At 40.6% G+C, this 16,135-nt stretch overlaps 2 protein-coding genes across 12 annotated transcripts in view; both read left to right on the top strand.

Annotated features, from left to right (window-relative positions):
• Positions 1-253, top strand: part of SNX31 (sorting nexin 31) — a 64,011-nt gene extending 63,758 nt beyond the window's left edge. The window contains exon 14 of the mRNA XM_060116373.1: positions 161-253. Coding sequence (XP_059972356.1) covers positions 161-253 — 93 coding nt within the window. The remainder of the gene's footprint in view (positions 1-160) is intronic.
• Positions 254-8,551: 8,298 nt separating this feature from the next.
• ANKRD46 (ankyrin repeat domain 46) overlaps positions 8,552-16,135 on the top strand; it is a 36,938-nt gene continuing 29,354 nt past the window's right edge. For 2 of the 11 annotated variants that reach the window (XM_060115959.1, XM_060115953.1), the window contains exons 1-2: positions 8,552-8,640; positions 11,787-11,855. The gene's annotated coding sequence lies outside the window, so the exon portion shown is untranslated. The other 9 variants (XM_060115960.1, XM_060115956.1, XM_060115962.1 and 6 more) reach the window with 6 other exon arrangements.

Below are 16,135 nucleotides of genomic sequence, written 5' to 3'. Positions count from 1 at the left end.
ACACGATAAAGCCATTTAAAACAACCAGTGCTTAACAGATACAACCTTTTAGTTGCCTTTTTTATATTATTTTAAACTTTGGCTTTTTAACCATTATTGTTGTTATGGAAATTATTTCCTCTCATATATATTTCTAACCTCTCTGTTTACTTCGTAACAGAAAGACTATTCTAGTTTTCTGCCAAGAAAAAGCAAGATTAAGACAGCTGAAGTTGACTGTGGTTTGGGGACCATAAAGGAAGAAGGTCTTTGAAGAGAAAGTCTAACTTTTTAAAATGTTCTCAAAGGCTGTCTTGACCATAAGAGAGAGCTTGGGGGTTGAAAGTAGGCTTCCTACCACCAGTGGAAGAAATGTGACTCCTTCCCATTTTTTTCACATTAAGATGGACCATATTCATCAAGACTACTACTTCAGAACTCTGCTCATCTCAAGATTAAAAGGAAATGCAAAACGAAGTTATATAGTGTGCTTTTAGTGACTTATATATGACAAATGGCAAGTCTGAACCAATTAGTACAAAGTTCGTTGGGGTTTTTTTTCCCCTAAAATAGATATTTACCTGGCTTCATGAAGCCTTTTATATGTTCTGATATTGCATGAATGAAAGGCTTAATATAAAACACTAAAAATGCATTTTGGGTTAAGATCGGAGGACATGACTCATCAGCTGTGGCTCTAAGAAATGGAATCATTGAAAAAGAAATCTGGACTTCACTAATCCATCACCAGAGCAAGGAGTTGATGAAATACCGATTTGTTTCTTTATATAATTCTGAGCCTCCCAATATGGATGTACTCAAAGTAATAGGCTACCCAGTTCTCTGTTTCTCCACTGTTGTAGTTGTATTCTGTTCTTAGAATACTGAATTCAGTTCAATAGTCATGACACTATTTTGAATATTTTTATTTTGGAAACCAATGGGCCCCTGCACTTGATATCAGATACCTTAGCTTTAAAACTATGTGTACTTTTTCTCTAGACTTTTTCTTATCCAGTTTCAGTTCATCACTAATTAATAGAATTAAATATAGAACTAAGATTGCAGTAAGGGAGAGGGACAGAGGGATCAATGTAATTAGGTAAAGTATGATATTATAATGTTCTTTTCTAACTGGGTTGTGTAACTAATTATATAATAAATATGAAATATATTCTAGTGAACATAGAATTTATTGATGAAAATTCTGTGAATCATTTTTTGAAGTGTAGAATCTATTAAAGCCCTATAATATTTATAAAGCAATGTCTCTAGCCATAACTTCTAGCACCGTAAAGTTTTATGTTTATATTTTAGGCTGTAGTGGGACATTTTTGCAAGGGGAATCATTAACATCCCAGATCACTTGTGGTGAGTGTATTAATGGGCTAGGATGCATTTTCAGATTAAAATAGAAGCTTATCCTCTATTTCGCCAGTTTAAGAATAGTCGAAGTCTATGTCTATTTAATAGCAAATGCCTACACTGTATAAGGATCTATTGAAGACCCTAGGATTGCAAAGAGAATTTGTATTTGGGGTGAGAAGATGCATATATTAGATCGAACCATATGTAACTGCTGTTTTGTAGGTCAAAAATAGTTGAATGTTACCCATTTCATATGTTGCAACTTGATACATAATTGTGAGTAATCCAAGACAGCATGGATTAGGTGTCCAATGTGTAGTGTGGACCTGTGTGTCATAGGAAGTTGGTGGGTGGGGTGAGTCAGGAAGGCCTGAGGGGAAGAGGGACCTTGAAGAAAGAGTAGAGACAAGTAGAGGCAGAGATGGGGGCACACATGTAAAAGGAAAGGATAGACACTGATGGGAGAGTGAGTACAGTGTTTAGGGAAGGATAAGCAACTGTGCTAGCAAAGTTTGAGATTAAGGGAGTGATTAGGAGATAAGAGGAAAGAGGGATCAGTATATATGCGTACACGACTGCAACATCCCTATAATATAATAGAGCGATTTATCCCCATTTGAAGATGGCAAAAATTGAAATGTTGAATTTAATAGTTTTTTTCCAAGACATTGAGATTATCATCAATATCAGAATAATACAAGTGAAGAAAACTACAAGTGATGAAGTGCATTCCACAGTATATAACATGAAGAATAAAGGAACTGAGATAGCAGAAAATAAAATTCCTCAGCAGCTATGCAAGAGAAGAAGGGGCTGTTAGCCCCTTTGGGGGTTACTGGGCCTATCTTTCTCTAGACGGCGTTGGGAGTTTGAATCACTTGTGGATCAAAGCATTTCATCGTTGAGTAAAAAGCCTAAGCTCCACCTGTCAGAGTGTCCTGCCCTGCTGCAGGCTCCGAGAGAAGATGGAGAGTGAGACCCCGCCTCCGCTGGGGGTGATGCCTTCACTCTTCAGGTGGTGTTGCTGGGTCGGGACCTTCCCAACAGCACAGCCATCCAGCAGGGGAGAAGACATCATGCAGGGCATGAGTTATAAAGGTAGGCAACTGTTGAATTCCTTCAAGTAACTCCTAAGGGGTGCGACGTGGCTTTGCAAATTAGCATATGGTTTAATCTATAGATTCACTCCTCATGGTCCCCACTCAGCCAGATTTTCTCCTGCTACATCTAAATTCACCAACATCACTTCTCTCCACGTGTAGACATATGTATTTGTTTCTACTGAGGTTCAAACTCCTAAAATAAGTGTCATAAGCACTCTGCCCGCGGGCAAACACACTTGGGTTTCAAAATTTCACAAAAATAATTATGAGAAAAAAAGGACAGAGCTGATTAAATTGTAGGTAGGCCCGGAGGTCCGAGCCCCTTTGCGTCCCACGGAGGGAAGCACACGCGGGCTTTGTTTGAAGAGCTGATGTGCTTGCCAAAGCCACCAGTATGTGGTGAGCTTACAGCTTGCACAGGTCCCCACGTGGACAATCGGGAAGCAAATTTTATGTGAAATATGTAAACTAGAAATTACCTTACGTTCCCCCTCAGAGTGATTTTAAGAAGAGCTATGGGATCTTAATTTGCAGAAAACCAAATAGGTTACAAGCCTCAGTGGGAAAATAATGGCCAAAATGACCCTAAAATACAGAACGAAAGAAAACTCCACAGTGGAGGCAGCTACTTCTCCAGATGCTTTCTGGTCATCCCTCCTCCTGCAGCGTGTGGGCAGTGGTCCACCAGGCAGGCTCAAGAAGGGGCCCATGAGGACTCAGGGAGGAGATGGAGTAGAAAGCAATTCTCTCCTTCATGAGGAAGCTCTCAATCCTGCCATCAGTGATCCCAGAAAAAAAAGTCCAGAAAAAGTTACGTACATTTTGCTGGCTCATAACACCCCCAAAATAAGATGTGCTGAGTTAACTTAGAAAAAGTATGGCAAACTAATAATCCCTTATAAGATGGCTTTTAAGTCTTCTAATTGTACTTTCCCCCCACTTTATTGAGCTATAATTGTACTTATAAGTTGCTTTATAATAGATATTTGTTAGTATTTATTTATTACTTTTTTTTTGTTTTACGCAGGCCTCTCACTGTTGTGGCCTCTCCCATTGCAAAGCACAGGCTCCGGACGCGCAGGCTCAGCAGCCATGGCTCACGGGCCCAGCCGCTCCACGGCATGTGGGATCTTCCCGGACCAGGGCACGAACCTGCGTCCCCTGCATCGGCAGGCGGACTCTCAACCACTGCGCCACCAGGGAAGCCCTGTTAGTGTTCTTAATAAGCAAATCATTTGTATAACAATTTTCCAAATAAGAAAAATTAGACAGAGCTATAGAAAAAAATACATAGTGGGCTTGGGTCTTTGGTGTAGCCCCAGCACATGTACATTTTGTAGGGTAGTCTTTAGCTAACCATATGGGCTTTGCTTGTGTAATATTTTAGAAGAGGTTAGACATTCAGTTGATTTAAAGGCACTGACCTGGGCTTCCCTGGTGGCGCAGTGGTTGCGAGTCCGCCTGCCGATGCAGGGGACGCGGGTTTGTACCCCGGTCCGGGAAGATCCCACATACCGCGGAGCGGCTGGGCTCGTGAGCCATGGCCGCTGAGCCTGGGCGTCCGGAGCCTCTGCTCCGTGACGGGAGAGGCCACAACAGTGAGAGGCCCGCGTACCGCAAAAAAAAAAAAAAAAAAAAAAGGCACTGACCCTAGTGGTTTTGCACTGCTTTGCACCAAATGTGGTTCCTCTCCTGGAAATGTGGGTGTGGGAACACAGAGTTGGCTGTACTTCCTAATGGGTTTTCCATCTGTCCACATGAGCACATATTTGATGGGGTCTGTGGTACAGCAGTTGTCTGGCGTGGAAGCGCTCGGAGCAGCAGGCTGAAAAGTCTGAGTTGGCTTTGCTGTCCACATGCGTGCTCTTATTCTCACTAGAAACTGGTCCCTGTGGAATTTCTGAGGCGCTCCAATCCTTTGGAATGGGGTCTAGTGAGCAGAGGAAGAGATGATGTAAATCTACTACTTCGGGGTCCCAATCAAGGGAAGGTCAGAACAAAAATGATGAGTAAGACAAGTGAAATGGCAGTTATTAAACATATATGTTGCAAAAGTCAACAACTTGGAGACGAGTTTTATTCAAAAATCAATTAATTGTAGAGTTGATTCCTGGATTTTGCTTCACAAGAGCTGGTGGAGCTTCATGCTTTCCAGAAGCACTAGGCCAATAAGTACACATCCTTATGTTCAGAGGGAATGCAGTTCCACTCCCATCACTTGTATAGCACCACATTAAGGCAGAAAATAGGAAGATTGTACATCAGAGTTTATTTTCATGTATTGACTGAACACGTACCACAGTGGTTAAACCTAAGATGTTTACAGGTAACTGAATTTATATCCATTATGTATGTAAATATTAGTCTTTTGCAATTAACTACGGGTTGTCTGTATCACAGATGTTCTTTTTTCCCCTTTTTCTTACCTCATCTCCTCTTTTTCCTTTTCATTTGTCAAAATTAAAGCAGGTGACATGCAGTCTGGGGATTACAATGAAGATAGGCTGATTAAGCAAAGCAATGCATTTGCTTAAACCTTTGCAAAAGGTATTCCCTTGCTAACGATCAGTTACTTTACTTTTGGAAAGAAAGGTTAACTAGGGTTAGGCACTATATACATTCCCATCACGTACATTATTTCATCTAACGTATATGTGAAACCCTGTGTGGTTCTGCCATGTGTGGGTAAATGCAAAGAAAAATAACAAATTGGGTTTTCAGCAAGTAGCCGAGCTCGTTCCTTCTTCCCGAGGGGTCTAGCTGTTATTTTAACTCCAGAAATTCAAGGAGACCTATGATGTTTTCTTTGCAATTAACAAAAGACAAGAGATCTCTTTCCGAAAGATTTGCTTGATACTTCATTTCCAATTGTACTGTCTGCTGAAGGAAAATTTTCCTTAGTTTTGCAAATACAATACCTGACACACATACGTAATTCATTTTTTTTCTGGTGGTTTAAATGTTTAAACTGTTGGAGAACTGAAATGAACCGAACTCTGGCATAGATAAATATATGCTACCTATCTCTAATCCTGTGACTTGCTCACTCCATGGTTATGCCTTGAGAGCGCTCAGTGTTGTTAAAAACACCTGATACTTGTTAGCCTGGTGTAGACTGGAGACTGGGGGAAGCCAAGCTTTCTGGGAGCATGTCTCCCTCTGATGGTCATTCGTTAGTACTACCAAAAACTGGAATGCCTTCTGGAAATAGAGCTCAAAACCAAGAAATGCCCTTTCCTTTGTAGATACGGTGTGTTTTTTAAACACCTCTCCATTCCAACACATCTCTTTTCTACTGAGACAACTGGTTACACTGGGGTGGTTGCTAGATCACTCTGAGTCTCTTCTGATAAGCGTTCTATTACAAAGTGTTTTTTTTTCTTTTTAAAAATTTGAGGTATAGTTGATATATGTTACAGATGTACAACACAGTGATTCACAAATTTTAAAGGTTGTACTCCATTCATATTACAAATGTTATTTATCAAACATTGGCTACATTCCCGTGTTGTACAATATATCCTTGTAACTTATTTATTTTAACAATGTTTTTGAAAGACTTTTTTGCGTTTTCTAAGACTGAATAGGAATGTATAATCAAGATGGCCAAAACCCTTCTTTTCTTTAAACAGAAGAAAACCTCCTTAGAGAAAATCCTACCCCAAGCAAATATTTTCTGTCATTCTTTCATTCTTTACTCCTGTGGTTATATCTGACACAGTGGCTCTTAACGCTGACTGCACATTAGAATTCTCTGAGCAGCTTTAAAAACTATGGATGTTGGGCCACACTTCCAAACAATTCTGACTTGGTCTCGGCTAGGGTGTTGGTATTTTTAAAGTCCTGTAGTGACTGTAATGTGCTGCCAGGGCTAAGAACTGCTAAGCTAATAATCTTGAGTACCAACTATGTGCCGCTCATTGTGGTGGTGCTGAGGATTTGATGGCAGGGACACAATTCAGCCACACTGACCTTCTGACATCACTGTATTCCCAGGCCACACATGCTGTCCCCTCTGTCTGAAACACTCCCCCTGTTTGTTGTATAATTAATTCCTCATCCTGTGTATCTCAGTTAAATATCACTTATTCAAAGGCATTGCTGCCCTTCCATCTAAATTAGGTCCTGGACAGTTTGCCCTCATATAACATCTCTCTTCTTCTACTTCATAACACTTATCCCACTTATCCACTTATAATTACAGGTATTCCTCCCTGTTGGAACTCTCACAATCAGAACTCAGGACCAAACAGATTTTGGTAATGAGGAAGAAAAGGTAGATTTACCTGAAGGAAATGGAGTTTAAGCTTCAGGGCCCTTGCGGTGGGCTGAATAACATTCCCCTAAAGGTGTCCATGTCCTAATCCCCAGAATCTGTGACTATGTTAACTTGCATGGTAAAAAGGACTTTGCAGATGTGATTAAAATTAAAGACCTTGAAATGGAGGGACTGTTCTGGATTATCCAGATGTGCCTAACATAATCCAAGGGTCCTTATAAAGATGCAGGTGGGTCAAAGTTAGAGAAGATGCAAGGTTGGACGCAGAGGTCAGAGAGCTGAAAAGATGCTAAGCTGCTGATTTTGAACATGGAGGAAGGGGCCATGAGCCAAGGATTGTAGGTGGCCTCTAGAAGCTAGAGAAGGCAAGGAAACAGATTCTCAGAGCCTCCAGAAGGAAAGCAGCACTGCTTACACTTAACGGTCTCTACATTTTTTCAGATCAAACAAAAGCAGTAGTTCATGAAGGTGGAGAGATTCATTTGAACAGAAGTAATGAACAGGCTCTTGGATTGTTTGATAAACCAATTAATGAAAAGGAGGTAACTGTATGAACACACTAGGAGAAGCCTGAAATTCTTTGCTGATTTGACACAATTTACAGGCATCAATGAATATATAACAAACTTAACACACAACCTCAAGGAGGACATCAATGACAAATTGGTTAATAAATGTCATCAATTCAAAGAGTATTTAATATTTATGATTAGTCACTGCACAAGAAAATATGAAATGCCTGAAATCTTTTTCTTTTAATTAATTAATTAATTTTTGGCTGCGTTGGGTCTTCATTGCTGCGCGTGGGCTTTCTCTATTTGCGGCGAGCAGGGGCTACTCTTTGTTGTGGTGCGCGGGCTTCAGTAGTTGTGACTCACAGGCTCTAGAGCGCAGGCTCAGTAGTTGTGGCACATGGGCTTAGTTGCTCTGTGGCATGCGGGATCTTCGCGGACCAGGGCTCGAACCCGTGTCCCCTGAATTAGCAGGCGGATTCTTAACCACTGTGCCACCAGGGAAGTCCCTGACATCTTATTCTTATGTGAAAGAGATGTGATAGAGGTTTTCTCAAATTTGACAATAATCCTAAACATTTACATGACATTTCCAGGAGCAAACTGTTAGACTGAGTAGTAGCCATTGAATGGAAGGACTTGAGACCCCCCAGAGGGTGGCTTGGCTGAGCGAGTATGCTAGAATTCAGGGGAGGGAGGGTCACTGTGCAGGGCAAGTCTTCTTGGCTGTAGAACTGGAGTTGTTGGTAAGCCGAAAAAAAAAAAGTTTCCAGTAAATGAACTTCCCACGACCTGCCACCTTTTTAGTTCGGGCTGGACACATGTTGCATTTCGTCTGGGAATCCTAAAAAGTGGGATGTAAGTATTCAAACCCTTTTAGAAAAAAGCTCAGGGTCATATTTTAGAATTAGAGCAGCCAGTCGGTAGTTGCTATTACTAATACATCAATTTGGATTATAGAGAAGACTTACCTAAATTAGGCCAGCAACTATTAATTGATGCCTACAGCTCTTGGTAAAACTGTCCTTGCCTATGAAGCCATCATTTAGCTTAGTGGTGGTATGTTTATTTAGAAAAAGAAGTGAAAAATGCAAAATGCTCCTGGATTCAAATCGATGAAACCTCTTTCTGTTGTCTTTCTCTTCTCCCCCGTCGCAGTTTTGGTACTTTGCCTAGTTCACAGCGGAATCACTGAGTTTTTGATTCAGAGCCGGCAGAGCCGCCGTGCGGGATGCCCGCCTCCAGGGGGAGCACCAGCCGCGGCGCAGTGAGGCCGCTCTGGCCAGCTGGGGCCCCCGACTCGTCTCAGTGGCCAGCCTTTCCCCTCCGCCCGCCGCCGCAGGCGCCGCCGCCGTCGGGAACGTGCTGCCGCTGTCACCGCTGCTCGGCCGACTCGAAGGTACCTGGGCCTCGGCCCGCGAGTGGCCTCCGGACGGAAGCCACTGACACCTCTCCCGCCAGCCCCGAAGCACTGGAAAGCATCGGCCCGGGGCCTGGCTGCAGGGAACCAGACCCGTGGTGGTGCGACGGGTGGCTTCCTGGCGGGTCTGTGCCGCTCGCGAGAGCTGGGAGGGCCTGCGAGTGTTCTGGGGGTTTTGTGGGTAAAGGCTGCGCGGTCGGCCGCGGCGGTGGGGCTGGGGCGGGCGTGCTCGCGTGGCTTCGCAAGGTCGGAGGTCCAAGCCGAAGTCTGCGGCCGGCCCGAGAAGGTGCGCTGTGTCTTGGCGTTGGCACAGGTAGTACGTGGCCGTTTACTAGGCGCCCGCAGTCTTAGGCGTAAACAGAAGCTGCTGAGAGGTGAGTGGACTGTCCCGATGGCACACGATCCCGGGTGTCCGAGTTAAAAGACAGCATTGCCTCTTATTCACATGCAATGCTGGAAGCAGATTGTCTTCCAGTACAGTACTCTGCCTCGAGAAAAACACGTTTATTCTTCAGAACGGTCCACAGTGTTCAGAATTAGCTACAGAACATAACGAGGTAAAAAAAATATACCATTGAATAGTAACCCCCCTTCTCACTCTTTAAAAAATGACGGTGGTACCAAGGAGCTCCTAGCTTAAAGAGCTGTATTATCAGTGATGTAGGAATTATAGTAATAGCTCTCTTCAGTGCTTACTATATGTCATTGTGCTGGATGCTTTAAAACCTAGTACCTTTATTTAATCCTTGTAGCAACCGTAGGAAGTACCATTTCCATTTTACAGGTAAGGAAAACTGAGGAACAGAGTCTGAATTTACTTGTCCGAGGTCAGACAGCTAGTAAAGGGTGAGCTGGGATTTGAACGTCATCTCCCTTACTCCTGTGCTTCTACTTGTTACCTGTCAAAACATGTTCCCTAAGACTTTTATTTGCTTATTAATTTGACTTCTAGCTTGAACTGATTTCTCTCAGGTTTAATTTTCATGGCTAAATGCAAGAGTTCTGTACCAACTTGTTTTTAGTTTAAAAGGAGTTTAATGAGAAAAATGTTTACTCATTAAGGAGTATAGTGATAATAAAGTTAAACATGAACTAGGGCCCTCACCACTCTGATGCACGTTGATTTGAAGTAGAGTTGGGTTTATTTGGTTGTTAATGAGCTTCATGACTTTTCTTCATTATTTGCATTTTGATACCCTTTGTAGTGAGTTCACTTTGCCTTTGCAATATTATGTACAGTAGTGTTGAAGGGAAATGAAAGATTTTTCGATGACAGAAAGTTAATATTTTAGAGGATGTAGGAAAGACTGAAATAAAAAGGAATTAAGAGGTTTGGGGCATGTTATTTAGAGCAGATTGTGTTACTATATGGAAGAGAAAGATTTCCAGTTTCTGTCAGTGTCAGAAGGGAAATGGTATTTCCTTTTGATACTGTAGTGTCCTAAATCACTTAGCCTTATCAGGATTTAAGAGTTTGCATATTCAGCATTCCTGTAGGAAATGTACACTGAGTGCCTCCCAGGGCCAAGCACTGTTCTAAGCATTGGGGATGCAAGAGGAACAAAAGAAAACAACATTCTTGTCCTCCGGGAGGTAACATTCCACTGGAGGAAGGTGGGGATGGAGACAGTAAATAAAATACTTTATAAAAATTAAAATATATCCAGTCAGATGGTAACAGTTGCTTAAAAAAAAAATAAAGCAGTGAAGAGGGATAGGTAGCGCCAGAGAAGCAGCAGAAGCAGTTTTTTTGTTTTTAATATCTTTATTGGAGTATAATTGCTTTACCATGGTGTGTTAGTTTCTGCTTTATAACAAAGTGAATCAGTTATACATATACATATGTTCCCATATCTCTTCCCTCTTGCATCTCCCTCCCACCCTCCCTATCCCACCCCTCTAGGTGGTCACAAACCACCTAGCTGATCTCCCTGTGCTATGCGGCTGCTTCCCACTAGCTATTTATTTTACGTTTGGTAGTGTATATATGTCCATGCCACTCTCTCACTTTGTCCCAGCTTACCCTTCCCCCTCCCATATCCTCAAGTCCATTCTCTAGTAGGTGGTCTGTGTCTTTATTCCCTTCTTACCCCTAGGTTCTTCATGACTTTTTTCCCTTAGATTCCATATATATGTGTTAGCATACGGTATTTGACTTTCTCTTTCTGACTTACTTCACTCTGTATGACAGACTCTAGGTCCATCCACCTCACTACAAATAACTCAGTTTCGTTTCTTTTTATGGCTGAGTAATATTCCATTGTATATATGTGCCACATCTTCTTTATCCATTCATCTGTCGATGGACACTTAGGTTGCTTCCATGTCCTGGCTATTGTAAATAGAGCTGCAATGAACATTTTGGTACATGACTCTTTTTGAATTCTGGTTTTCTCAAGGTATATATGCCCAGTAGTGGGATTGCTGGGTCATATGGTAGTTCTATTTGTAGTTTTTTAAGGAACCTCCATACTGTTCTCCATAGCGGCTGTACCAATTCACATTCCCACCAGCAGTGCAAGAGTGTTCCCTTTTCTCCACACCCTCTCCAGCATTTATTGTTTCTAGATTTTTTGATGATGGCCACTCTGACCAGTGTGAGATGATATCTCCTTGTAGTTTTGATTTGCATTTCTCTAATGATTAATGATGTTGAGCATTATTTCATGTGTTTGTTGGCAATCTGTATATCTTCTTTGGAGAAATGTCTATTTAGGTCTTCTGCCCATTTTTGGATTGGGTTGTTTGTTTTTTTGATATTGAGCTGCATGAGCTGCTTGTAAATTTTGGAGATTAATCCTTTGTCAGTTACTTCATTTGCAAATATTTTCTCCCATTCTGAGGGTTGTCTTTTGGTCTTGTTTATGTTTTCCTTTGCTGTGCAAAAGCTTTTAAGTTTCATTAGGTCCCATTTGTTTATTTTTGTTTTTGTTTCCATTTCTCTAGGAGATGGGTCAAAAAGGATCTTGCTGTGATTTATGTCATAGAGTGTTCTTCCTATGTTTTCCACTAAGAGTTTGATAGTGTCTGGCCTTACATTTAGGTCTTTAATCCATTTTGAGCTTATTTTTGTGTATGGTGTTCGGGAGTGTTCTAATCTCATACTTTTACATGTCCCTGTCCAGTTTTCCCAGCACCACTTATTGAAGAGGCTGTCCTTTCTCCACTGTACATTTCTGCCTCCTTTATCAAAGGTAAGGTGACCATATGTACGTGGGTTTAACTCTGGGCTTTCTATCCTGTTCCATTGATCTATCTTTCTGTTTTTGTGCCAGTACCATACTGTCTTGATTACTGTAGCTTTGTAGTATAGTCTGAAGTCAGGTAGCCTGATTCCTCCAGCTCCGTTTTTTGTTCTCAAGATTGCTTTGGCTATTCGGGGTCTTTTGTGTTTCCACACAAATTGTGAAATTTTTTTGTTCTAGCTCTGTGAAAAATGCCAGTGGTAGTTTGATAGGGTTTGCATTGAATGTGTAGATTGCTTTGGGTAGTAGAGTGATTTTCACAATGTTGTTAAACCAAATAAAGAAAAAGAAAAAAGTCTTTTCTTATGCAACAATTAAACTAAAGCGATGTTTCCTAGCAATAATGGATGCCAGGAAGCAGTGGAGTGATAGCCTCAAAGTGCTGAGGGAAAGTAACCGTCAGCTACAATCTTGTAATCACATGAACTATCATTCAAAAATAAACTCAAAGTCACTTCCAAATTTCCAAAGACTGAAAGAGTTTACTACTCACGGATCCTCATTAAAGGACTGAAGAATGAACTTCAGTCAGAAGAGTGAATCTACAGGCATGGGATTTTTTTAAAAAGAGTGGTCTGATTGATAAAATGTTGATAATTTAGTTAACCATTCTTTTAAAAATTTGGTGTTTTTTTTTTTTTAAGGTAAAATTAAACTCTGGACAACAGTCGTGAAATGGAATGTTCTGTAGTGGTTATAGTGGACTCAGAATAAAATTTCTGGATAATTTTAGACTTTAAGAAAAATTATTAGCATGTATGTCAAAATAACATTTGTTGATAATTCTAACATTCAGGTGGAATAGGGAATGGCAAATAATTGTTACTTTGAAGAATAAATTTGGGAGACTTGCCATACAAGATACCAAAAACTATTATAAAGCCAGAGTAATTAAGACAGTGTGGTATTGACACATATATGTCCCATAGACTGTGGGAACAGAATAGAGATACACATAAACAGAAATTTGTTATATGTTAGAGCCACATTGTCCAGTACATAGCTATGACCACATAAGGCTTATTTAAAATTTAAATGTATGGTACCTAGCATTAATAACTGCAACACTGGTTCTCAGCAGTCTGGTGTTCTTGTATTTAGTAATATTTTAAAGTATTTTTGAAGATATATCTTTGTGGGGTTTGGGGATTTTTTTTTTTTTTTTTTTTTTTTGCGTTACACGGGCCTCTCACTGTTGTGGCCTCTCCCCCTGCGGAGCACAGGCTCCGGACGCACAGGCTCATCGGCCATGGCTCACGGGCCCAGCCGCTCCGCGGCATGTGGGATCTTCCCGGACCGGGGCATGAACCTGTGTCCCCTGCATCGGCAGGTGGACTCTCAACCACTGTGCCACCAGGGAAGCCCTGGGGATATTTTTTAAAACCTTATGTATATATGCCTTGGGACATAGCCAGGGAATTATATGTTCTAATTTCAAACTGAATGGTGCTACATGTGTTTTAAAAAAACTTCTCTTCTGTATTTCCATTATCTCAAAAGGAGAAAGAAAATTGTCAAATCAAATCTTCTGTTGTAAAAATAATCCTAACTAATTCAGAAACTTTCCAAATAAGCAAAATTTAAAATTGAGAGTACTGAAATTGATTGAGATATCCCTGATGAAATTAAGAGATGACAAATTGGAAATGTTTTCTCTGACACAGCTAAAAGCTCATTAGCAATAATAAGATTGCAGTTTCTGCAAAAATAAAGAAGTAATTAAAAGAAGAGATCAAACGATTTGAAGATGGAGTCAGAAGATGTGGAATTATATTACCGTTATGTTGCCTCCAGTTAATATAGAGAGATTTTTCAGCAGCTGGAAAAATTTGCACAAAAATATGCTCACAACTCATTTGCAGTGCTAGTAAATGCATTTGTAAAATTATGCTGTCAGAAAAAATCAAATTCATTTTTCGTTTTCAATTTTTTGGGATTCTTGCCATTTTTATTACTTCATGTGGTTTATTTTTAGATAATATTTCACTTTATTTTTCTGCTGATTTTTATTAGGATGATAGTATATGCCCAGTTATATTTTTATCAGTTTATATTTTATTTGATGCTCTGAAATGTTATTAATGTTTTTGAGGTGTATTGAACATTTAATTTTACTTGTTAAAACATGAATTCTGAATTTAAAAAAATAAAATAACCAGTATTAATGCTAATATTTCCATATTATATAAAATAAGTATTGAAATATCCATACTTTCATTTTGCTTTAATATTTCATTTCTAGCTAACATGTGCCTGCTATGGAAGGAGGTAACAAATATTGGTTTATTATTTCTAAGTAATTCCTACTTCTTAGACATCAAAAGACTTTCAAGAAGTAGTCATATGGGGCCTCCCTGGTGGCGCAGTGGTTGAGAGTCCGCCTGCCGATGCAGGGGACACGGGTTTGTGCCCCGATCCCGGAGGATCCCACATGCCACGGAGCGGCTGGGCCCGCGAGCCATGGCCGCGGAGCCTGTGTGTCCGGAGCCTGTGCTCCGCAACGGGAGAGGCCACAGCAGTGAGAGGCCCGCGTACAGCAAAAAAAAAAAAAAAGTAGTCATATGAACATGGTTTCCCTTTTTTTGTGTATGTGAGGTTTTTTTTTTGAAAAATTTTCAGCTTTATTTGAAATCAGTAGTAGACAAAGTGAAACAACATTTTATTATTTTCACCTAGAAGATTAACAAAGATCAGTCTCACCATGTTGATGAAGAGTCACTATCTCTTTTTTTTCTTTTTTTTGGTGTTTCATGTAACTTTTTAAGAAATTTTATTTTATTGAAGTATAGTTGATTACAACATTGTGTTAGTTTCTGGTGCACAGCAGAGTGATTCAGAGTGATTATACACATATATATACATTCTTTTTCATATTCTTTTCCATTATGATTTATCATAGTATACTGAATATAGTTCCCTGTGCTATACAGTAGGACCTTGTTGTTTATCTTTTTAGTGTAGTTATAGTCTGTGGCCACCTTCAGTGGGTGTCTTCATTCCTGTTGTCACCATTTAGGCATTATGTATGCTAATTTCCAGACTCCACTGAACGTATGTTTGAATGCATACTTTATATTACATTTGTACCATACATTCATTTAACCAAAAAAGTATGAAATGAGCACTTAGTTTGCAGTAGGCACTGCTAGACACTGTGGATCATGTTATCAAGACAGGCAAGCTCCTGCCCTCAAAGAACTTATTTTCAAATGGAGATATACAGGAAATGATTAACCAAATAAGCAAATAATAAAATTATAGATTGTGGTAAGAACAGGAATGAAGTAAACAGGGTGATGTGAGAAGTAAGTTGTGGGGATAAGTACATTTGAGCTGAGACCTGAGTGCTGAGAATGAGCCAGTTAAGTGAAGATCTATCCAGAGGAAGTACATTCCAGTAGAGGGGAGAGTAAGTGCAAAGGCCCTAAGGTAGAAAAGAGCTTCAGGGTGCATGAAGGAGGCAGGCGGGGCTAGAGTATAGAGAGCAAGAAGGGGGGATGGTGAAAGCTAAAATTGGGGAGGAGCGAAATCATTCAGGGCTTTTGCAGGCCATGGTAAGGGTTTTAAATGTTACCTTAAATGTGTTGTGTTGCCATCGACTTATTTAAAGCAGAAGAATGGCATGAAATGATTTGTGCTTTTGAAAGATTTTGCTTACATGTGGAAAATGAATTGTAGAGGGGTGAAGGTAAAAGTGGAGAATGGTTAGTAGTTTATTGGAGTAGGCTAGATCAAAGGTCATACTTGGACCCTGGGAACCACTAAAAAGTTTTTTTTTTTTAGCTTGGAAGTGATGTTCACAAAGAATGAAATGAGAAGATGAACTTGGCAACCTAATGTAGATTGACTGGGATGGGGGTGACAGGGGAGAGAACGAGACTGAGAGACCAACTGGGAAAGCACTGGAGAACTTCTCACATAAGGTTGTTTGTCAGAACCCAAAGTAAGAGTGGAAGTAGTGTAAATGGAAAGGAAAAGGAATTTGAGAGACAACGAAAGAAGAGTTGACAGGTCTTTGTGTCTGATTCAGTGTCAGGAGAAAAGAAGGCATCAAGGATGGTGATTAGCCGCGTGGTTTACTGGAGTCCCGTCTGGATGTCTTGCCTTCACCTCAACAGCATATCTGCGTACACACACACACACACAAACACACCCCCCCCAAACAAAAACCCTGTACCACTGACAGAAATTTGGAAGTGTTTTTGTTGGGGTGGGGGTGTGTGGAGTGG

Source organism: Mesoplodon densirostris, chromosome 13, assembly GCF_025265405.1.
Source record: "Mesoplodon densirostris isolate mMesDen1 chromosome 13, mMesDen1 primary haplotype, whole genome shotgun sequence".
NCBI classification, from domain to species: domain Eukaryota; kingdom Metazoa; phylum Chordata; class Mammalia; order Artiodactyla; family Ziphiidae; genus Mesoplodon; species Mesoplodon densirostris.
The sequence above is the reverse complement of the archived record's forward strand: the minus strand, read 5'-3'. Positions and strand labels throughout refer to the sequence as shown.